At 33.0% G+C, this 26,317-nt stretch overlaps 1 protein-coding gene across 1 annotated transcript in view; it reads right to left on the bottom strand.

Moving 5' to 3' along the window:
• Positions 1-25,716, bottom strand: part of LOC114328084 (uncharacterized) — a 33,694-nt gene extending 7,978 nt beyond the window's left edge. Inside the window, exons 1-6 of the mRNA XM_028276835.2 lie at positions 25,394-25,716; positions 15,383-15,778; positions 14,716-15,302; positions 13,444-13,652; positions 9,784-10,014; positions 5,630-5,780 (exon numbers count right to left, since the gene is read on the bottom strand). Coding sequence (XP_028132636.1) covers positions 5,630-5,780; positions 9,784-10,014; positions 13,444-13,652; positions 14,716-15,302; positions 15,383-15,689 — 1,485 coding nt within the window. The 5' untranslated portion in view covers positions 15,690-15,778; positions 25,394-25,716. The remainder of the gene's footprint in view (positions 1-5,629; positions 5,781-9,783; positions 10,015-13,443; positions 13,653-14,715; positions 15,303-15,382; positions 15,779-25,393) is intronic.
• Positions 25,717-26,317: the final 601 nt, after the last annotated feature.

Here is a 26,317-nt window from a genome sequence, read left to right as displayed (position 1 = left end):
CACAGCCTGATGTGGGACTTCATTAAAGAACTGAATAAACTAATGGAATCACAAAACAGACCAGGCATGCACCAGTAGGGGAATTCCTGAATAAAATAGGCATTTACAATGGAGATCTTAACTACTGCCTCTGTGATAAGTCACCAGAACCTGTAAGACATGTAGTATGCAATTTCGAGGAGCTGGGCCTTAAAAGACAAAAACTATATGGACAACCAAAAGGAGACCCTGGTATATTTAGGACAATCCAATCAAAAGAACTGTACAAACTTTTATGGGGTACAAAAATGCTAAACTGGGTGTAGGAAACAACAATAGCCAGTTAACACAATAAGCTTCAGTAATAACGAAGATCTGTTGGATCAGACGGCCTCAAGCAGAAAAAAATAGGTATGATTGCATATTTAGAGCGTTTCAATGTTCCATCCATTTCTTAACGATTTTTTCAGCTTAGTTCAATATTCCGTCAAAAACTTTTCACATTGCTCGTATACCCTTGCAGACTATATAACCACCTTTAGCTTGCCTATTAAACCAGACAACGTTTATTGTAAAACACTTTGGAAATGCACATTCTTAGTTTCTGTTTTACACATTTTCATAAATTCAAAAAACCATATCCCTAAACAAGGATTTCATATCTTTTCCTAATTGCTGGTATTATCGTTATCACGCAGGCAAGTTTCCGAGCCTGAAGTTGAAATCGGGACTCATTTAAATAATACACCCACTTGGAATTCCGGCAGAGGCTTTCTAGTCTCGTTGATATTGATATAAAAATCGAATATGTGACATTCCTTTATAGTCCAGGGAAGGAAGATGTTTCTCAGGACTTTAACTCTTTACAGTACTTTCTCAGGACTCTTTAAAATGGCACCAAGTTCCTTGATTATCATAAATAAATTAGCTGTGAATTAAAAAAAATGGCTAACTTTGACCCAAACTGACACAATAGACCACATTTTTTTCTTTGAAAATTCGTGTAAAAATACCAGCTTTCGAGTATTTAAAAATATTTTTTCTGAGGACAATATTTTTAAAATAAATGAGGGAAATATTGTCCACAGAACAAATATTTTTAAAATTACTCTAAATGTTTATAAACAATATATTAATAATTTTGCATTAGGATTGTGGACTATAATAAATATTGTTTTTTTATATATTGATACTATATGTAAGGCTTCTACTATCATTTGGCACTCGCAGAATTGCCCTATCTTCATTACTTTCTGTCTTATATTATCGCAAAAAAGTCTCTGGGATAAACAAATAGAATAACGTTGAAACTAATTGATGGATCTGTCTCAAATTTTGAGGGTTTGTTAAGTACGCCAATACCCAACTTTGAGTGAAATACCAAAGTTCTAGATTAATTTTAATAATAGTCATTAACAAATAACGATTGTGCAGTTTGTGAAGCAACAAATTGAATTTTTAACTCAAAAATCGCCATTTTAAAGCTTTCTCAATGTTCTAAAAATCAAATTTTGTAAATTTATGTCAACTATTTAGCTTTTCAATGGGGTACAAAAAATCTAAAAATCACGTTTTTTGCACTAAATTGTTAGTAATTAAAAATCGGCTTCGAACGGCTTTCGAAAAAAAGTTGTCAGATATTGTAGATGTAGGTACTCTCGGAGATAGGTGGAAAAAATTTACACCCAAAATATCAAAATTCAGTTTGGCAACACTGTGTGAATATTGATAGTAACATATCCCTTTTAAGATAAACAGAACTGTAATTTAGTCCAGACAAATTAATATATTTTTGTGCCAACAAAAATGAGATTTTTCAATCAAATAATGTTTCAAATATGATGTGCAAAATAATTTTGAATTGGTTTCTGCTAACGAGCTGCTTTTTTGTCATTAAAGTAGAAAAATCTTAAAATTTATTCTTTATTATCAATATTGTCCAGTTCTCGTCTTATTATTTTCACTGTACTAATATCCGTCGAATAATTTACAATGATCAATGCGATGTTAAAACATTTTATCGTTAGCGGCTTCTGGAGTGTCTGAGACATATCTAATTTCATTGATAAAATGCGCAGTCCCACCGATTTCCACTTGACCATTACCTGGATTATTCTAAGTACGCGTATTTTTTGCTTATTTTCCTGGACTATTATTCGTCATGAGCGTGTTACATCCTCGTACACAACATATTTTGCATATTATATTTTTGACAAGTTATTCACTCCATTTTCTACCATTTTGTATACATACGAGCAGACACGCAATATTGAATTTATATCAAATCCGTCGTAAATATAATAGATATGTATTTGTAAATTGAAAAAAAAATGTTCAACGGCAGAGATTACATATATCACAAGGCAAGATTTGAAAATTTAATTTCACCACATGTATGCTATGAGGCGTGCAGAAAAAACGGATTATGGCATAGGCGCTATAATTTTAAGCTTTACCGCCTTTATAGTGAACCTAGTACTGGTAGGTTCATTAAAATAAATAGGCTGCGGTGGCCAGGCCGCTTGGAAAGAATGCATGAGATGGAACCGACGAAATTCATTAATAACCAAAGACCGGATGGAGTGATGAGAAGAGGCAGGCCCAGAGCATGATTGGGACCAGTTGGAAGACGACTTACAAGTGTTAAAACATTTGAATATCAAGGCGAAGGATAGGAAAGAATGCAAGCTGATCTTAGAACAGGCCAAGACCCACTATGGGTTGTAGAGTCAATGATGACGACATGTATGATTTCTCCAATGGAATATCTTTAGTATTTTCTTTTTTATTTTAATAAATTCAGAGATTCATGGAATTCTTCGAAAATAATTTAAGAGACTGCTAGCGGCATAGAAGAACAGCGAAACGAAATGAAGACATCTATTACCACACTTTGGCATGGTAATCTTAAATCAAAAAGAGAATGTGTGTGTACTTTATACGCACGTAAGAAGTTATACTTCTATTATATGATTTCAACGAAATAAATATACTTTCAACAGGTTATTTGTATTTTATTTAAAGATTAAACTAATTTTTACTTACTACTTTCCAAACATTTTTATTAAAACAATATCTACCAAAAATAAAAAAAAAAGTTAGATAACACACGGATTTGAACCAGGGACCTCTCGATCTCCGGACGAACGTTCTACCACTGAGCTATACTCCCTTTGCTTTGACAGATTACAAGATTTCTCATACATACTGACAAATTTAATAGACCCAGTGAAGTATAAAAATACTTTAAAATTTAAAGTAAATATCTATCTATCTAATCAGCCCTAAACATCCATCCTTGGATATAGGCCTCCTCTTCCTTCTTCCATGCCTCTCTATCTTGGGCAATTTGTATCCATTTTGACCCAGTGTGCTTCTTCAGATCATCTGACCATCGCATTTGTGGCTTTCCCCTTTTTAGTTTGTGGTTCCACGGTCTCCAATGTATAATAGTCTTAGTTCATCTTTCATCCTTCTGCCGTAGGGTGTGCTAGGGGGTCCATTTAAGCTTTGCTACTTTTATTTAAGCTTTGCTTTGCTAAGTAGCAAAGTAAATATACTTACTATTATTATAAAATATCTTATTCCCGAGGAAGACAAATCCAAAGTCACAAAAAATATAATAAATAATACATTTACTAAAACACTAATATATTCTTTTAATGACTTATTTGCGCTGATACCTACATAATTTGAAAGATTAGCAACGAACTAAATACTGTCTGTCTGCGCATGCGCCAGGGACTTATAAAATTTCACTCTCGATCGTAAAGAAGTATAACTTCAAAAAGAAAAGAAGAAAGAATGGATGACAGATAAAATATTGCAGATATGATGGAAGAGCGAAGCAAGTTAAAAGGTAGAAATGACGAATACAAAAAGTTTCATAAGAATATACTAAGGGAAATAAAAAGAGCAAAACAATTATGTGTGATGGAGAAATGTACGGAAATTGAAACACTACAACGTAAACATGGGGATACGACTTCCATATACACAAATAGATTAAAGTGGCGTGACCCGTCAAAATAGCCCGGTCAAAAAAGCCCCGTCAAAATAGCCCAAACACAAAATAGCCTCGACAAAATAGCCCGCAAACAAAATAGCCCCGACAAAATAGATCGCACACAAAACAGCCCCGGTCAAAACAGCCCCGGCTAAAATAGCCCCTTATAAACAATTACATAATTATTATATTATATTATATGCCATTAGAGTGAAAACTTAGTCTTTTGCTAGCAGTTGCCGCTAGGGCATCTATGCCATTTCGTTCGTTGCAATTCGGGACTGCACGCTGGGGTTTGTTTTGGTTGGATCAGGGAGAGCAGCATATGTGCCTCCTGATGAGAGACTAATAAGTTTCGAAACCGGTAGAGGTGCTTGCAGCACTCTCTGATTGGACTGGAATATGGTTCGGCTGTATTTTCGTTTTGCAACGAAATTGAAAATGGTTATTCATTTTTGAGTTACATAATTATTTATACAAGGTGTCCAAAAACTTTTTTTTAATTTAAATTATTTGACAAAAAGGAAGAATGTATTTAATTTATTTAATTTAAAATGCATTTTACTGTTGCCCGAAAACAGAAAAAAATGTTTATATCATAAATAGACATTGATTTTCGCTTAACTTAAATGTTCAAACTTCCAAGAGGCAGGGAAGACAGGACTCGAGTTCTCTGAAAAGACCATTTTTATTTAATGTGGTTAAGATAAACATCTGAATAGAGGATGATTACCACTTCCGAAAAAATGTATTTTTAAGGAATTATTTCATGATGAATTCTGAAGGGAGCTTTTTTGTCGGGGCTATTTTGTCGGCGGGCTATTATTCCGTGGCTATTTTGTCTGCAGGCTATTTTGTCGGAGCTATTTTGTGTGCGGGATATTATGTCGGGGCTATTTTGTCGGAGCTTTTTTGACGGGGCTATTCTGATGGGGTACCTTAAAGAGGTACAGAACACCAGAAAACAACGCAATACAAGCATGGTTGTAGATATCGAAGGAAATATTTTGACTACAATTGAAGATAAGTTAAGATGGAAAGAATGCGTGTAAGAATTATTGGAAGATACAGCAAGAAGACCAACATAGATAATCTTTACGGCCCAAAAATAACAAACGAAGAAGTAACTATGGTCATTAAGCGAATTAAAGGTGGAAATCACCAGGACCTGATGAAGCCAACCTGATAACCAACGAACTATCCTGCAGTGACCAGCACCCATTCAATACCAAGAAGCAGGCAATCTTTCAAGATTCCTCTTCAGAATCCGAATCAGTAAGTTCGAAAGACTATTCTTCTGATGATGATGGAATGACAGATATTGCAGCAGACAATCCTGAGGAAGAAGATGCTACTGTTTTTATTGCGATGGCAAATTCTTGGAAGACATAAAAAAGAGAAGTGGATACAATGCATTGTCCGCAAAGAATGATTGACCATACAGATTGTTCCAGGTGCAGAACTGATGTCCTTATTTGCGAAATTTGCAAAGGAAATTAATATGTTTTGTCAACGGGTAGAAAGTATCTAAATCCTAATATTTAAAATCTAAAAATAAAGAATGTAACAAAATGTACAATGTTTTATTTTTAATATGACTTTTATATTTACATGCATGTGGTTACGTATTATTTGATTACTTACTTTATTAGCTAAGCTACTTTCCGATCTCCAACTAGAGCCTGGAAGAGCTGATATATCCGTTTGTGCACCTGAATCTTTTCTTACTGCGTTTGATTGTGTTAAAATTGGTCTCGTTTTCCTACCAGGAACTAATCCTTTAGAAAGTGCTTCTCTGGAATAAAAATTATTAATAACTATTTTGGTCAAAACTACAAATTGGTCAACATAATGGCATCAACGTCAATGGAAACAAGTTAAAAACCACCTCAACCTCATAGTTTATGCATAATGGTGCACCATGAACAATATCTTACCTCAATATTCAGATAATTCTAGAATCCTTTTAAAAAAATACGAAATACTTAGTTACAATATTGTTTATATAGAATGTTAAATAACAAACAGACGATCAAGGTATACCACGAATGTGGGGCACGCATTTTGATGACACAGTGACTTCTGCTGAGTAAGCAGTAAACATATTATATCATAAATATACAAACTTGACATAGAAATGAAAGTATAAATTGTATACAAACAAATCGATCTAATAAATATGTAGATACACGCGGAATAATTATTACTTAGATTGCGAGAGATTCAATTAGATTTAGGGCCGGTTGTTCGAACTCTAATCAAAAATGATCATTATCAAATATTTAATTACTGTCAAAACTGTCAATGTCAACTTTAATTGGGTTGCTGAAAACATAATTATTGATTACAATTATGACATTAGTTAATCAATTATGTTAATAATTGTAATAACCCAACCAAAGTTGACATTGACAGTTGTGACAGTAATTAAATATTTGATAGCGATCATTGTTGATTAGCGTTCGAACAACCGGCCCTAAGGGTTGCCTGCCGCCTAGAATAATATTAAAACTGTGCTGTCTTATTTTTTAATCGCTTTAAACGTAAAAAATGAAAAAATTGAATTCTGGAAGTGAGGGCATTTTGCCTATCTTACTTAATGAAGGGTAAGTAACCTTTTAATACCCCGTATCTCGGAAACGAAGCATTTTTAGACATATGTTTATATAGCAAACTGTCATTATTTTTTTACGTAGAATCGCCCTCTGAAGTTTGTTGCACTTATTTACTAATACCCTGTGTAGGTATATCCATAAAAAGTCTTTGCACGTTTTTTCTTTCCGATTTCATATCACAGTATCCTACATTTTTCAGCGAAATATCCCGCCAAAGATCACTCTCTCACATAGATTGCATCCGGTCCATAAACACTCCATCCCATAAATAAGAAAATCTATAAATTAAAGTCGGTGTAGTATTTTCCTCGGATCCCTCCGAGAATTACACAAACGATCCCATTTTAAATCCTTCAGACAGCAACACCCTTATCATTTTAACTAGTTATTTATTAAGGCCGTCCAAATAGAAACGTGGCTTCTTTAATAATTCATACGCTAACCTTTTTTAACCCTCAAAATGGGTGGGTAGATAGAAAGGCGCGCACGAAATGAAAAAAACGAATATACTCCAACGTGAATGGGATTTGGAGTAAAAATTTCTGTGTTTGACAAAATGTTGAAGAGTATTAGTCTTTATTGTTACGTGGCATGGGTTGTGATGAAATATTAAAAAGAACTCGTGTGCGGTATTCAAGGAAAAATGAATACCTGTGTCATTTTGGTAAAATAAGTAGTCACAATGAATAAAATTCGATTCGGTAAAACAGTATGATTCCATTATTTAATATATCTATACGATATGTTTTCTGTCTTCCCCTTAGTTCAGATAGAAGTTTTAAAAAATACAATGACTGTTCGACAATTACTTCAATATTGGTATAAAATGGTATACATTTTTACTTCAATATTCTTTACTAATATGTAAAATTATCTCTGCGTTATTTCCTTTTCTTCGTCTTTTTCCTTTATTTTTACCGAATTCCATTTTACTTTTCAGTCCGTTATCTTTTGTCTATCTATCAACGATTACTCGTTGAAACCTTTTTCAGTTGGTACCTCTATTTCATATTCTCACTTCTAGAACTACTAATAGTACATGTAATTCCCCTTTTATTAAATCGGTGTTTATAAATTTTCTGTGTGTCTTGATGTTTAATTTATTTTTATTCTGCATAACTGTTTTTTGTGACTATTCTCCATTCAACCAATCATCATTCTTTGTTTTATAACTTTATTGCACCCTTATGTAATCTACATTAATGTATTCTCTCATGGAGTTTTCCATACTGTCAACAACAATTTTTACATACAATTTCTATCGTGATATACACTCACCGGCACAAAATTTCGCCACACAAAATTTTTGATTAAGTTTTATAATTTATAACTTTATTATTTGTGCTCCGATTTTCAAAATTCTTGCACCAGTTTGTAGGTACATGTATTGATATCGATTGGTATTATTTCGGTAATAAAAAATTTTTGCTTGTATGGCATTATACAGGGGTGAATGGAAGCGTGGTATTTTCTCCTAACTTTAAAAAAATCTGTGGAAAAATGGAATAACTGATTTTGTTTCATAGTCCTGTCATATTATCCCGGAGGCATCACTAAAATTTTGTTTTTGAATTATACGGATACCTCTTTTCTTTTAAGAGCTGTACCATTTTTTGTAAATAAAAACACTGAATGACTAATAAAATAGAGGTTGGATTGATAAGATTAGAATGGCCCGCATGCAGCCCAGATCTCAATACTATTGAGCATTTATCGGACGAATTAAAAAGAGCTATTCGCCGTCATCCTATACCTCCAGAAAATTTGGTACAGTTAAGGCCCTGGTAGAGGAATATCGGGCTATTCCCCAGGCAAGGATAACACATCTTTATTCGATGCCAAAGAGATTGAGAGCAGTCGCTGCTGCAAGAGGTGGACATACCCGCTGTTGAATTATTTGGTTTTGTTGTTAATTTTGTTTTGTTTTGTTAATTTTAGTGAGTTTGATATTTTTAATTAAAAAAAAACTTCAAAGCAGTGTTTTTATTTACAGCTCTTATAAAAAAAGAGATATTAGGATAATTCAAAAAACATAACCTTAGTAATACCTCCAGGATAATATATAAGAAGTATAAGACAAAATCTGCCCTCCAATTTTTTCCACAGAATTTTTTAAAGTTAGGAGAAAAACAACACTTCCATTCACCCCCCGTATAATGCCATCTAAGCAAAAATATTTTGTTATCGGAATAATAACAAACGACATCAATACATGTACCTACAAACTGATGCAAGAATCCTGAAAATCGGAGTACTACAAATAATAAAGTTATAGATTGTCAAACTTAATTAAAAATTTTGGGTGGCGGAATTTTGTGCCGGTGAATGTAGTTGACAGAATAGTGAAACTGATTTTTTACATCGATCCAAATCAGTCGTTTCAGGACAGCTTGAAAGCATTTTGTGATGACTACTTAATTGAACAACAAAAGTTAAACTCAAATCTAATGAAAAGTTTACACGTAACAGGCGAAAAGAAGAAGAGGGTCTATCGACTTGTCTCTAGCTGTGAACTCTAAAGATGTGGTCTGACAGGTGTGAGGTGTGTAGGTCAAAATAACAACTGAGGTTTTTATGATTGCCAACATCGTAACCAGGATGATCCCAAAGGGGGATACAATTTCAAACTGGCTTGATTTGTCAGCAACACCTTTGAATACTCATAATGGTGTTAAGTGTATAGAGCTCAAAGTACATCCTAATGGGGGGGGAGGGGGGAGTTACAACCCCCAATACCCCCTGGTAACCCCTATAATGATTGCTGTCATGCAACACTTAATACCAGTGAGTTCTTTACCACTGTGGATCAGAAGTTCATGGTAACGGGACATAGGTTTCTTGTGATATAAGGATTTTGCCATTATTGCAAAAAAAAAAACTAAACTAGAGACGTCACAATGTCTGCAGAGATTTCTGGTCAAAACGAGAACACATGACCGTAGTATAAATACAATAATTTGAAACGCTCATCCATTCATTATTCTGATTTAAAATTCGCGTTTTATACTGTCGGGAATAATTTGTATGTACATTATAGTAAAATGTAATTTATAAATTAAATTAAATTATAATACATAGTGAATGTAATAAATTAAATAAATGAACTAAATAAATTAAATGTTAAAATTCATAATAAATTAGAAAGTACTGTTAAAGTATTACACAATTCAAATCTATTTTTACCTGTGTAACAGTGGTTTGTACTGAAGAGGATTGGGGCAGGTATTTCTTCTTCCAACGACGTATTCAACGTCGTGTATACCGCATTTAGATATATCAGTTTCTACAATCCTAATTCTTTCCTCGAACCTATCGAAACTTTCATCTTTTTCCATCGATCTATTTTCGAAACTAGAATCTTGTAAAGAATAGTAACTCTTCAAGCTCTTTTCCTGATTTATAGAAGTATCTGACCTATAACAAAAAATGCTTTAAATTACGTAAGTACTATATCCACTGTTTGGTTTAAACCAAACAAGTACGATTGATTTAAACCAAAGACTGCATAGAAAGCCATAAAATTAGTCTTCCCACCACCAGAGAAAAAACCCAGTACCTTCTGCTCAATTACATATATAGGCAAGATATTAACAAAAATAGCACATAAAAAAAGAATGAATAAAATCAGCTGTGAGAAGAAATTATAAGAGTCTAAACAAAAATATTAAGAACAATAAGAGCCAAAAGACGAAGCAACTACATAGTGGTGTAACACAAACTGACTGTACGTGGTGACTGTTCAAAAACTTACATCGGTCAAACTGGCAAAATCTTTAACAAACGTGTAGTAGAACACAGAAAAGCTTTCAATAATAGAAAAACAGATTCTACATACGCACATCACCTTTTAGATCATAATCATTATTTTAATGAACAGTTTAAAATAGGGATGTTCACTAATTTTTAAGTATAGTTAAATTCAATAGATTATAAGGTGTATAAAAACGTAGCAATCATAAAACTGTTTAAAAATGTATATTTTTTAAAATAAATTAGTTCATAATGTCGATTTTCTTGGAGGCTAGAAAAACGGCTCCTTGCAACGAGGCTAGGACTTGTGACGTCAGTAGTCGTATCGGCTTTGATCGACGGCTAGTTTTGTGTACTTATTTACGAAGTGTATTTAAATGTGCGCTGTTTTTTACGTATTTAATTAGTAAAAATGGAGCCAAATAAGTGGTGTTTTGTTCCTGGATGTGTAAATACATCAAAAAAACAATTCTGACAAGATTTTTATTACCGTTTCAACCAATTTAAAACAGAAAAAGAAATGGTTTGTTGTAGCTAGAAGGGACATTAAGGAAGTGTCAATAAAAACCAAGTTTTTCTGTTGTCAAGATCACTTTATTGAAGTTATGGATCTTTTTCTAAATAAATAAGTTTTTAAATTACTCATTTTTACTCAATTCTATGATATGTTTTAGATTTAAATTAGCTTGGTTATAAAAAACTAAATTATAAAAATTCTACTACAGTCGGAAACTTCGTATTTTGGACTTCTAAATATCTGTCACCATTTATCTGTTATCATTTCAAGGAAATAGGTTATTAATAAAAAAATTTACAAAAATGAAAAATTACCTAGTTTATGATCTTTGAATTTGTCGGGAGGCTTAAAAGACTTGGTGCGCATAACGTAAAATAGTAATAAAGTATTTTTTATTACCTGACAGACCCTATAAATTAGACATCATTTAAATTTGTAGGGAATTGTACATAAAAAGTTTTTGGATTCACTGAAAAATATTATAAGGCGATACTATTTTATTACAACGTATTCCTATACCTAAGCGGATAAATTTATTAAGGGGGTAGGCGCAAAATCTTGGTCAAATGCAATTTAATTAAATTTTTTTCGAATCCTAAGAAAACTAATAAATATGTTTGGAAAGTTTAAACGCAGAATGAAAGATTACATTATTACAGAAGACCGAAAGTCCGTTAGATTTAGAATAAACAAGTTTCTTTTGAGTGAAAAATTTGAAATATAAAATCACACTAAATTTACTATTTTTTTCACCCCTGTAACTTATAAAAATAAACATTATAGAAGTTTTCCAGAGACTTTCGGCCCTTTTTAATAATGTAATTGTTCTTTTTGCATTTACATTTTTCAAAAATACTTATTAGTTTTCTCAGGATTCGAAAAAAAAATGAATGAATTTAAATAGCATTAGACCAAGATTTTGCGCCTACCCCCTTAGGGAGTAAATGAAAAAGTTTCGGGACCTCAAATTTGTATTCCTTAAACTGGGATATCCCTAAAACCGGGATTCTAATAATACATACAGTAAAAGTAAACATTGAAATAACTACATGTGGATGTAGCTATGACTTTATATTATATTAAAATCATTAATAATTTAAACGTACGTAGCAAACTACGACAAACATCGATCGAGTTATTCAGAAACGCCGCAAACGAAATTAGATTGCCATGATGATAGCCAACGTCCACAAAGGACAAGGCACATGAAGAATAGAAATATTTTTATTACACCTAAGCCAGGTAAAGTAAGGGTGCGTTCACTACGGAGACCAAAAAATGGTATCCTAGCCTAGAGCATGGTATCGTACTCTTCATATTCGTGAATTCTCGCATTTAAAATAATGTATTTATTTTACCTGGCAATCGAAACTATATTATCGATCGCTATGTAAAATAAATGCATTATTTTAAATGCGAGAATTCACAAATATGAAGAGTACGATACCATGCTCTAGGCTAGGATACCATCCTTTGGTCTCCGTAGTGAACGCACCCTAATAACCAGCCAATGTAGCCCTGCATGCATACAACTTTCTCTTAATTTTTTTTGTAGAGGATTAAGCATTTATTTTTTTAGCTTAAAGAAGACATGGAAAATTATATGAAATATACACTCAGTAAAGTTGTGGTTGATTTATTTCTTTACAAGATGCCAAGAAATCATACACCATTGTTACATCTACACTACAGTCGGTAGGTTATACGAATCGACTTTCTGAAAACATTCTTCCATTTTATTTATTTATTTTTGTACCACCCAAAATATGTCCTTACAAACAGTCTATCCACTTTAAACAAAAAAAATTCACTATAAAACTCCACTTTAACCCTGATAAAACAAAAAGTGAACAAAATAAAATTACCTGAAACGTCAAACAGGTAAACAATGGGTGCGTTCGGACGACCATAGCGGCTGGCTGTCAGCAGAAATCGGCTGAGTGGTTGTATCCAGCCGTGATAGGGAAAGCTTAGTAAATCTCTCAGCGGCTGGCTTCCAGCGGTGACGTCTGACAGCTACTGCTGGCTCAGCTGTCCAGCCGCTGTGGTCGTCCGAACGCACCCAATAACACTGGGAGAATGACGCGCGCTTGGGGTATACGACTAGTGACGTCAGGCCAATAGAGAAGCGTTCTTGAAATTTAAAATAATGCTAGATTTCTAATAAAGATTTTTTATAGAAAAACTTTTTCAATTTTTTTGAAATTTTAGACAATTATTCCTAGTGTGTTTCTTAATCGTTTTACATGTTTGAAATGACTTTTTAATTTTTTGTGAACATCCCTATTGTCCATATCCAAAATAAAGGCCTTAAGCTATCTTTATTAGAATCTATGGAAATTAATAAATTAAAAAATACAGATATAATTCTGCATGATCAACTTGAGATAAAGAGTTCCCCACTCCTCAACATATTCAGTTAAAGACTTTAAAGTTCAGACACAGTAAACTAGTTTACACAGTAAAATATATCACTTGAGAAAGGCACTCTGCCGAAACATCTGTATGGAGATTAACTTCTAATAAATTTTGTGTGTAATAATATATTAAAAGAGATTCGCTAGCGTGTTTATTACCTTGAATCACAGAGCTGAGAATTGTCCCTTTTCATGTCAAACGACTGAAAATTAATGTTTTCTTGATTTTCGTTTTCGAAATTATCGTTAAATACATCATCTTCCAGTTCGCGATCGGATAAGTTGGGATCCATATCGCTGAGCGGCAACCGCAAAATATTAGATGACTGAGCTCTACTATCTCCTCCATCAATGGAGACCAGTTGTTCCTGGAAAAAGTATAGAATAAAAAATAATTAGCTAACTAATGGGGCAGTGTAGTCTGTTTGTTTTATCGAGTTCGAGAAGGCATTCGATCGAGTATTCCAATTGCTGGGAGAGGAAGAGCATACTGTAGACTTAGGACTAGCTTGACAGCGAATGGAATCAGATATAGGACAATAATGCAAAAAGCAGTTGAAAACAAAAAAAGATTCGCAAAAAACCGAAATTTTGGTTTGACAAACAATGTGAGAAAATGCTGGAAATAAAAACACAAATGACTGAAAATGCTACAAAACCCTACACAGATGAGACCAAAGCAGATTTTCACAGAACAAAACCACAGACAAGGCGACTACTCAGAGTTAAAAAGTGGAGCTACATAGAACAGCAAATACGAGAAATGGACATAAGTGGCGAGATAAATAATATTTGGATCATATAACACGTGATGACAGATATGCAGGAAAAGATTCAAGGAAGGAGCAGCGTAGGTGGAAGAAAAATGTCCTGGTTGAGAAACCACAACCATAGAGAATGGTTTGGATGCAGCTCAATTGAACTCTTTCGGGCTGTGGTGTCAAAAGTTAGAATAGCAATGATGATTGCCAACCTTCGTCGCGGAGATGGTACGTTAAGAAGAAAGAAGACAAATCAAATAAGAAAATTATTTAGGGAAGTGAAGACAGACAAGGTGGAACTGTTGGGGTAACACAAGCTATGAGAAATGAAGCAGGTGAACTAATAATGATAGAAACAGAACACGTCGACCGATGGAAGGAAGACTTTCATAAATAAGCTGACAGTATTTGAAAGGAAGGTTCTCAGAACAAGTGGATGCGACGAAGAGTCACCCCGAGTTGTAAAACCAGTCAAGAAGAAGAATCAGACTTTTTTAATTTGAGATAGATAAGAAAAAATCTGACCTGATTAAGCAAAATTACTTGATTTTTGAATTCAACATCCACTAAATCTATAAAATCTCTTGACCTCACAAAAAATTTTGTGACCAATGCGCAGGCCAACATAATAAATGGTTGTATTACTTATACATATTTAAAAAGTACATACCTTAAAATCTGAATCTTTCGTATCATCCGTTGTAAAAATAAGTTCGATATCATCGACTTCCTCGGCTTGATCCGTGTCATTTTGAGGACTATGAACTTCGCTATTTTCTTCTTCATCCCCTAAATTGTTTTCAGCCGGTTCTGTATCTTTATGGCTCATCTCTTCATCAATATCCAAATGAAACTCTCGGCTAATATGACTAGATAAGTTCGAGAAACTGAAGGTCTTCGAGAAAGATAGTTTATTCTTAGATTCTATCGGAGATTTCAGTACGGTGAGACTTTCTAGAGATCTGGAAACATTTCCTGGGCTTATAGTTTCGGATTTGATAGAAATTCGTGCTTCTAAGTTACGTATGCGTTTGGGACTTAGCTTGGGAGATACTATAGTAACTTTTTTTACTCTTGGTTCCGATTGATAAGTATCTTCTAGTAGTTGGTAACTTGGTTTGGCTAGAGAATGGTGCTCTTTTGGCGATAATTTTTCATTTATACATTTTGGTGATTCAGTTTTTGTCGAAGAGTCTACGGCAACGATTTCTTTTTGTGGTGTAACTGTTTCGTTTGGTGGTTTTGAAGAATCTTCCACTGTAATGTTTTTAAAAGGTTATAATAATAATGATGATGAAGTAAAAGTAAAAGAATCTAGTAAAAGTGAGTTTACTTACCTTCCAAAACCTTTACCTCCTCAATACTCTTGGGCTTATCACCAACATCCTCACGACTTCCATCGGTTTCTTGTTCTCCTGATTGTTGATTGTCTGCTTTTAGCAGCTTTTGCCTAAGAATATGGTTTTCCAAAGTCAAAATCTGAAAAGCTTCCTGCACTGTTTCGATCGGCCAAGCCTTATTCTTCAACTGCAAAATCTCTGACTTACTCTCCTCAAGGGCAGCTCTAAGTGCAACAACAGTTTGATGCAACGCCCTCACAGCTTCTAGACCTGGCTCCCTTCGACTCTCCCCTCCATAATCCATCTTAAAGTTTTCATATCCATGCTGGTAATAGCACTTGGTAGTACTTAGGTCTTTAGTTTCGTGTTTTTAGTCATTTTTGTGGCTGGGACCTGTAACAATATATTCATGATTGAAAGGATAAATTGAGGAGACAAACTTGAAGTATTGAAGCAAAAAGGGAAAGCTTAACTCACAGAGAGGCACAAAAATATCCATAGCTGTGATAATAAACGAAATTAAGAAACTAAACAACTAAATTGGTATTGACAAAGAGGAAAAATGGTGCCGAAGTTAAGAAAAGGTAGCAGAAGCTAGAAAGAAAAGGCAAGCTGATGAAACGGGATAAAAAAGGATACAATCATATTCAAAGACTAAGTAGTGGCTCAAAAAACTATGGAAAAAATGAAGAACGATGATAAGAACATAAAAATCTATACAAGATGGCAACGAAAAGGAACATGAATTGAAAAAGGACAAACCCATTACACAAACCCATTATGAAAAAAAATTGAGAATAAAACATAAATTAATGCAAAAACAAGGGTTATGTATGATCTACCACTTTAATATACAAGAAAGTTTGGCCAAAAATGTTTTTACACTTTTTATGATTAAAAAAAAAACAAAGCAAATTCAGCTGAACTTCTTGAAGGATTTGTTATTAGCTATCTCTCATATGGGTCTCTCAGATTGGGATCATTGATCACAAACACAGGGTCACTACAGGAAGAAATAGAACGTAGATGTGATCTAGCAAAAGTTGCCACAGCAAAAATGATCACAATATGAAAGGAGTGTCAAATTTCAAGAACGTTAAAGACGAGGTTGATCAACTGCTTAATATTACCAATACTGACCTACGGATGTGAATCTTGGACCCTGACACAATCGGAAAGATGAAAGGTAGACGCCACTGAAATGTTCTATTGGAGACGAATGCTACGAATTCCTTGGATCGATCGTAGGACAAAAAATTCAATCTTAAGAGATCTAAAATATAGCAAACGACTCTCCAGTAAAGTCCATCTCCAACAATTAAAATACTTTGGACATGTTATGAACTCAAACACAGAAAATATGGAAAGACTCATTATACAAGGTAAGGAGGAAGGCCGAAGATCACGAGGAAGATCCCCAACAAGATAGATAGATCAAATTACAGGAATATGCAAAAGACCTATGCATGAGTTAAAAGAAATGACCAGAGACAGAGATCTTTGGAGACAGACGATACACGACATCACGTCGACCACTACACTCTCTCCGGGGGTCAGGATTGCAGAGAGATCTCTCATATGCTTTTTAGAATCATCAAAAACCTGTATAAAAATTTTACGTGAAACCGATGATTTTTTCACAGATAAACTGCGGTACTTCTCTTGCAAACATTTTCGAAAAATATAAGATGCCAGTAATACCAAATAGACTAAAGGTTTAATTAAAAAGAAATTTTGTGAAACTTTCGTTTTCAAACTTGATATCGAGAGGGATGAAAATCAATATTACCCACGACATCGTACAAGTAGTTAGTTGTTTTTCAAAACCTATTATTTTAACTTCAAAGCATTTTCAAATTAATATTTAATGAGGGATTCACAATGTCGTCGTCATACGGAATGAAATCTAGCAACGTTATAAAATGAATGCAGCAATGGTATAGACTAGAAAATTTATAAAATCTCGTGCAGCAAAGAGTTAATCAATGTTTCAACAATGATCCCTTAAAATTAAACCTCTACTTTCAAGAAAAAATCATTTCTTTCCACCTAAACCTTGCTTTGGAAAATATCCCAATTTGAAACCTTTATACTTCACTCACCGGCACAAAATTCCGCCACTAAAAATTTTTGATTAAGTTTGACAATTTATAATTTTATTATTTGTACTCTGATATTCAAGATTCTTGCATCAGTTTGTAGGTATTTACATGTATTGATATCGTGTATTATTATTCCGGTAACAAAAAAAAATTGCTTGAAAGGCATTATACGGGGCAGAATGGAAGCGTTGTATTAAAAAATTCTGTGGAAAAATTGAAGAGCTGATTTTGTTTGATAGTTCTTTCGTATTATCCTGGAGGCATCTCCAAGGTTTTGTTTTTTGAATTATCCAAATATCTCTTTTCTTGTAAATAAAATTACTGATGGACTCATAAACATAAATATCTTAAATAGAGGTTGGATTGATGAGATTAGAATGGCCCACATGCAGCCCAGATCTCAGTCCTATTGAGCATTTATGGGATGAATTGAAAATAGCTATTCGCCGTCATCCTAGGCCACCAAAAAATTTGGTACAGTTATGGCCCTGGTAGAGGAATATCGGGCTATTCCCCAGGCAAAGATAACACATCTTATTTATTCGATGCCAAACAAATTACGAGCAGGTCGTTGCTGCGAGAGGTAGACATACCCGCTATTGAATTGTTTTGTTGTTAATTTTGTTTTATGTTTTCAAAAAGCACTTTCAAAGCAATGTTTTTATTTATCGGGACCGTGCAAGTTCGTCAAAGCGACACATGGTTTCTACGCTCTGCAACTTTATTCGCACTTTTAATTATATTGGCCAATTATACAGGGTGTCTGCGTAACTTGGAACCATATGGGAAACTTTTTAAATATCAATTTTACGAAAAAAAGTTATTCTTTATAAAGTGCTCTGCATAGTCTTAAACCTAAGATGGAATCATCAGATATCAAATTTTGTCAACAGTATATGAGATATGTCAAAAAATATGAATTTCGCTCAAGAGCAAACTACCTTTATATTTCAAAATATCAAAAAATTTTATTATGAAAAGTTATTTGTAATTAAAAACCATATTCAAATATGCAATAACAGCCTTCTACTTGAAAAAAAAAATTCTGAAATTTTCCTAAATTACCGATTCCGAACATCATTTTTATTTATTAGACATGTAATAACTCTTTTATTAATAATTTTAGGAAAAAAAGTTATTCTTCATAAAAAACTGTGCATGGTCTAAACCTCAAGATGCAACCATCAGTTATCCAAGTTTGTTAATTTTATACGGGGTGTGTCACTTGTGAGTGTTCAATTCTAGAATTCTTTCTAAATTCATATTATTTGACACACCTCGTATAAAATTAACAAACTTGGATAACTGATGGTTGCATCTTGAGGTTTAGACCATGCACAGATTTTTATAAAGAATAACTTTTTTTCCTAAAATTATTAATAAAAGAGTTATTACATGTCTAATAAATAAAAATGATGTTCGGAATCGGTAATTTAGGAAAATTTCAGACATTTTTTTTTAAGTAGAAGGCTGTTATTGCATATTTGAATATGGTTTTCAATTACAAATAACTTTTCATTACAAAATTTTTTGATATTTTGAAATATAAAGGTAGTTTGTTCTTGAGAGAAATTCATATTTTTTGACATACCTCGTATACTGTTGATAAAATTTGATATCTGATGATTGCATCTTAGGTTTTAGACTATGCAGAGCACTTTATAAAGAATGACTTTTTTTCGTAAAATTGATATTAAAAAAGTTTCCCATATGGTTCCAAGTTACGCAGACACCCTGTATTAGTCCTGGTTACTGGATAATTGTCAGGGCCATAGTCCTTATTAAAATGCAGTACTGCAAGTAAAATACAATTACAGTAGAGCCCCGCAAATCCGAACCCCACTAATCCGAACGTTCGGCAAATCCGAACCAACGGAAAGTGAAAAAAATTAAAAAATTCAAGGCAGAAACTTAAAAACATATTTATTATACAGATTAAAACCAGAACATTGAACAATGTAGGATTAATTTAATAGGACTTTGACATTTTTAACATTTCTTAAAAATAAATACGTACTTTAATATGTACTGCTTATACAGGTTAAACATAAACTTACTTTGGTTCTTTCGTAGTCAACTTGAGTCCAAAATTATTGTCCACACTCTTACGAGAACGTCTTGCGACTCAAAATCAACGACAATGAAAGCTTTGAATTACTAGTTAGGCTAACTTTCGGATAATCCGAACTTTTCAGAATCCGAACAGGCTGTTCGGCCCCCCAATTAGTTCGAATTTTCGGGGTTCCACTGTAATTAAATTTACCTTTATATAAAAATTGCATATCATATCAATATTGTGGAGCAACATATAATTTTTCTTCTTCAACGACAGTAGGTATGAAATGTACGTAAATTTGACAATATCAATTGACAATATGAATTATTTAAGAAAGTTGCAATATTTCTCCGCTATTCGCGCACGAGAAACAAAATCAGCCCTTTCATTTTTCCACAATATTTTTTAAAGTTATGAGAAAATACAACGTTTCCATTTACTCCCGTATAATGCCATCTAAATAAAAAAAAATTGTTGTGGGAATAATAACAAACAATATCAATAATGTTACCTACAAACTGATGCAAGAATTTTAAAAATCGGAGTACAGATAATATTTTGGTTATAAATTGTCAAACTTAATCAAACTTTTTTAGTGGCAGAATTTTGTGCCCGTGAGTGTATATTCTGTAAATTTTAGTAAAATGCTGATTTCTTAAAATTTAAATGTAATAAGACATTGTAATGTAAGACGCTGAATTGTCTGATGTTGTATCAATACTTTTTGGTAATGTTTAGATATTATTTTCTAAAACAGCTTTCAATGAAGCTTAAAATCTGATTATGTATATCAAAACATGCAGCCAAACTACAACTATGAACAATTTCAATGTGAGCCTTTATTGCAGATTTCCATTTTGTACGTAAATTAGTACATATTGTCATTTGGTGATTACAAAGAACAGTTTTAACTAGATCACACATTCGCTGCCAATTTGGCTTAATTGTATTAGAAAATCAAAGTAGGCTAAAAATAGGTTCATTACTTTATTTCGAAAACACCATTAATACAGTAGCAAATGACGTAGATAATGTATCATGCATATGCATCACAGTCACCTACAGAGTGTGACAAACAGATTGGTCATACCACGATACCACTATTTCAGGGATAAAAATAAGTAGATTCGGCCTATGCAAATGTGCACCCAGAAAAAGTTACAAGGTGTTAAAGTTTGAATATAAAACCGATTTTTTTAATATTGCTTCAAAACGGTTTAAAACTTTTTTATGAAAATTTATATTTTGTGTTAGCATGCTATGGCCGATAAAGCCGAAGTAGCAAACATATTTTCTTCTCGATTTTTCTAGTACTATTATTTCTAGTATTATTTCCATATGGGTCTATTTTTTTATTGGAATCACTTTAAGATGTACCTTGTATCAATAATCACGATGTGTGCCAGTCGCAAACCTTGAGCTTAAATTCTTCATTTAAGAATATCTGACAAAAAATTTTTTCAAGAGATATTCCTCCAACAAAGAAAAATTATACAGGGTAAAAGTTTGGTTTTTCAATTTTACATAATATTTTTGACTAGTTATAAATTGGAAATTTACTATTTATTGTTTATAAAATAGTAATACCTAATTGGCATAAAAGTGCAAAAAATGGAGTTTCTGATTAAAAATTTTTCGATTATTTATGGATAACTTACAGCCTTCATATTCCGCCCAAAAAAACTTTATAATACGACCAAAATGTGTGCTAAATTTCGTTTGTATCACCTTACTGGTTTTTTGCGTAATAATTTTGCAATCCAGAGTCCGCAAAAAAATTAAAAATTTGCAAAATTATGCTGGGCCCAAAATTTTCAAGCTTTCGAACACACTTTGTAAAAAGGCTAGCTAGACATAATCAACTCCAAAGAAACACCAGAAGTAGCAGGGAAACTTATAACGAGAAGGGAATACAAGCGTCTAGAATATGCAGAGGAAAAAAGAAAGGTTTTGGAAAAACAAGTACGTACCTACAAGAAATCCAAGAGCATAACAACAGACACGAAAGCAGAATATAATATAAAAGAAAACACACATTTAGACCAAAATTGATGATATGCAAAGAAAATGATGAAAAACTACTAACAAATAAGCATTAAATTATAAGGAAATGTAAAGAATACTTCGAAGAAAAGCTAAACACAGGCAATGAAAATGAGCAAAAATGAGACAATACATTATACAGCGGAGTAGAATATTGAAAATCCAAGTTATGATGAAGTGGTTCAGTTAATAAAGAAACTTAAAGACAATAAAGGAGGTAAAAGTAATATAATAAATTATATTAAATTCTAAATGTAATATACAAAATTCTTTCTGGTATTATCTATAATAGATTGTTAGAATAGTCCGAGAATATAATCAGTGAATATCAAAATGGATTCAGGACAAATAGAGCCACTACATACAATGTATTCACACTTATAGATCGATCCAGGAAAAAGCTTATGAATATGACATAGAACTGTATAATCTGTAAATCTGTATACAGACTTTAAACAAGCTTTTGATCCTGTGAAAAGAAACAAAATGCTGGAAGATATTCATAATCTATGTATACCTAACAAATACATCAGATTCATAAAAATGATGTTAAAGGGTTCAAAAGCCTCAGATAGAGTAGAAGGAGAATTGACTCCCCTATTTATAGCAATGTGGGGGTCAGACACAGGGACTCACTATCAACCATGCTGTTCAACTTAATTTTTGAGGCAGTCAGAAAAACCAACGTAACTGGCCATATAAATATTAAATCAGTACAAATTACTGCATAGTATATCTACAGTATAAAGAACACAGAAAAATGGTAAAAAACCCTAAGAATGACAAGACCTGTCTTGATGGAACATAGCCATGCTGACAACTAAAGATTAACAGCAACAAATTTAATGAAAATTGCTGGGTGCAAAGTGTTGTAAGATAAAGAAAGGAAAGAATAACACAAGAAAGAAAATTCGGAAGGAAAAGGATAATGCTTGCTAACAAAGCATACTTCTCTCTGTGCAGGTGTTTGGAACCAAAAACATCAATGGGGAAGTAAAGTTTAAAATATATAAAACCTTGATATGACCAATAGCAATATATGGCATAGAAGTGAGTATCACGACAGAAAATAGACAATAAAACTTATCAATACTTTTGAAAGAGAGATGTTGGGACCAGTGGCGGCTCGTGTTAATTTAAGGAGGGTGTTCAATTAAAGAATGTAATTATACGAACGGTGAAATTTTTGGGGCCTCGCCAAACGATGTTCTGTAAAATGAAACCTATCTTTGACCCGATTAGTCAGGATGTCACACACTTTTTTGTTTTGTGCAGAATATGAAACCTACTGAATGATGGCGCTTCTTCGGTGGTGAAGGTAGAGGCAGAAGTTACGAATATCGTTTATTTTAACGGCATCCAAAGACCGACATTAGTTTTATTCTTTGAAAATACTAAACATGGAAAACAAAATAAAAAATGTAGTTTATCACACCCACATAATCACTAAGTTTTTCTATATTGTTCAACTTTAAAACAATGTTTAAACTTTTTGTTTCTTATTGCACATTCTTGTACCAAGTTTATCTCCGGCCAAGTTAGTCCATTCTTTTTATAAGAAGTCGATTTTCAAAACTATTTGCATTTTCTTTTATAAACTTCACTGAATAAGGCTCCACCATCCTAAAAAAACTACCTACCATCATTGTATTTAATAAAATCCCACAACAGAAAATGCCAAACTGTGAATCAAAACGCTTCGCCCCGGTCTCTGTGTGCAGTGCACAAATGGTCAATGTTTTAAGATAGGAGAATCCCTGGTTCACGGATTTAAGAGCTCTCGTTCTTCTATAGTGTTACTGTATAGTGGCTGGGTTCAATTTGAATTCTGCACTTACCACGTGCATCTAGCGTAGCGGTGTTGTGCAAACAAATTATGTGATTAATAAATACAGTTATATTTTAATGATACTATGATATTTATGAGATTTGAGAAAAAATATTTTAATGATATTTATGAGATTTTTAAAAATATGTATTTTAATGAAATTTCATTGGGTGTTCACTGCACAAGTGAACCAATGGAGAAACCGCCCCTGGTTGGGACCCATCTGTGATAATGGTACGTGGAGACTGAGGTTCAACCACCAGTTGTATCAATATTACAAAGAACCCTCTATAGCAAATTATTCAAAAATATAAAGATTGAGCTAAGTAGGACACCTTATAAGAATGGATAATGACAGAGCACCTAGTAGAACGATTATGGTGGGACGTCACTCAGATCCAAGAAAAGGGTGGATAGACGAAGTGAGAAGCAATACTAAGGAGATATTGAGGGTGTATAGCTGAAGGAGAGCAGCCAGGGACAGATTTACTTGGAAGTGAATGCTGGGGGAGGCCAGGGCCCAACTTGGGCTGTAGCTCCATAGGATAAAGGGCACAAGAAAGAAGAAAAATGGGTGGAAACAAAATACAGTGGAACCTCGATTATCCGTCTCTCTATTAACTGTCACCTCTGTTAACCGTCAGGGTCCATACATAAGTTATATTGACTACATAAGTAAAAATTTAGTCATCAATTCATTTTGTTTGAGCATTGCGATAAGCCAAACAAAATTCCTTGAAATGTACACGTGCAGTTATGCCACCACCGCATTTTTAAATAATTTTTGTTCTTATTCAGGGCTCTGGATTAAATTTCAATTTAAATAGGTAATGATAAATGATACCGTGCTTTTAGAGTTCTATTTTTAGAATCGCCAGCCGAAAATAAAAACGCATGGCACGATAATTATTAGATTTGATGATTTTACGTCGATTAAGAAATTCAGCCGTTGCAAAATTTGAAGTAACAACAAAACAAAGATTTCGGAATATTTTAAATCAAATTGATTCGACTGTACTAACATAAATCCCTCTTATATTGTCAAATAAAACATACAAATACAATTTGAGTTATATGTACTATGAATTTTTATTTATATTTTAATGTTCTGTTAACCGTCTTTTCGATTATCTTTCATACCCTTGGTCCGGTGCCCTGACGGATAATCGAGGTTCCACTATAGCATAAAATTAATAACAATGAAAGAAAGATCACTTGCCATTATTCTCCTAGCTAGAAGATGCGGAAACACCAGAAATATAGCTAGTAATTTCCCACCCAAAAGTACTACAAAATCTGATCAACAAGTGGACAAAAACTGTTGGTACAAAAAATTTATGATAAACAATCTTTCTGCTGCATAGCATTACGATTACAATGTGACCACCAATCTAACCACTAGATTTATAAAATAAAAACTAGTATTATGCAGAAAAATTGTTAAAAATGAATAGGAATACTAAAATATATAGATACACTTAAAATAGGACTTTTTCATAATGTGAGCAAACAAGGGGAATTAAAAAATATATAAAAATTCTTTATAAGTCTTTTTATAAGTATAATAAGTCTTTTTTATCCCTCTTATTTAGATTATGTTATCACCAATTTTACACCTGATTTCTAACATAAATATCTTTCAACAAAAATGTTGTAAATACAAGCCTATTCAACATTTTACATTACAAGAACTCGAATGTTTTCTTTACAATATTATTGAATATAAAAATGTTTGTCAATACATTAAAAAACATTTTTATAAATGTCCACCCCATCCTCATAAATAAATGGTTAGTGAATGATGGATAGAAAGATTATTAAATAAAATTAATATAAAGAAGTATATTGAAAGGCAGGTCAAATAAATTATAAGTGTAGGTACACAGCAACAAAATAAACAACAAAAATCAACAGATCTTTACCTAGATTTTCCAATTTTTCACAAAAAAAATCGCATTCCTTCAGCCACAAATACGTACCTCAAAATCGTGGAAAAAATATTTTGCTGATAGAAGGGCCCCTCGATCTCCAGTGCTTGGCAACGTTATAAACAAGGTAAATTACTCAAACCACTTAATTTCCACACAGGTACCTTAAAATTTCTATTTCAAAACATTACAATCAATAAACGTAATTTTGTACAACCCCGGGAATTACTGAGCAATCCCAGACCTGCGGTTTGGGAAAATATCCATTTAATAAAAGATAAAACATTTAACGGGTTTGTCGATGCTTTATTCTGCGAGTTATCGACGAGGGATGTTGCTGTCTCGCTTTGTAATTTGAGTTCGCGTATAAACGTGTCTCACTTTAAAGAATGATTGACATTTGACGTCAGAATAATATTACATTTATTTTTTTATTGTAATTAAATTTATATGCTTAAATTAAACCAGTACAAAGTATTGTATCATAATTTGAATATTTCATCAATATTTTTGCAATTAAAAAATATTTGCAAAACCAACAATTCCTACATTCAATCTACTACATAGGCAACACTTTTTGCATCTGTTATTATTAGGCATTCCAAATCACGTGATATAATATGGCTGCTGGATGGCGAAACTGTCATCCATAGGCGTATCCAATTATTAAACCACTTCATATTTAATTTCCTATCACCATTTCACAAATTTCGCTAAACAATTAACAAAAAAACAAAACCAAACAGGATATTCTTTACAAATTTGTCAATATTCAATGTAAACATTAGATACGTCATGATCACCCCCCTTAACTATGTCTATGGCCATGTCAGTTTAGCCATCCACCGGCCACCACTGACAGTTCATTGGAATTCCTAATTTGTAAATAAAAATCGAAAATTACTGTGCCTTCGTTTTCACCTATACTTCATCTAATTTACTTACCGTTGCACGTCATCCGCGTCATAGCCTGTG

Source organism: Diabrotica virgifera, chromosome 2 (genome assembly GCF_917563875.1).
Source record: "Diabrotica virgifera virgifera chromosome 2, PGI_DIABVI_V3a".
Classification (NCBI taxonomy): Eukaryota; Metazoa; Arthropoda; class Insecta; order Coleoptera; family Chrysomelidae; genus Diabrotica; species Diabrotica virgifera.
The sequence above is the reverse complement of the archived record's forward strand: the minus strand, read 5'-3'. Positions and strand labels throughout refer to the sequence as shown.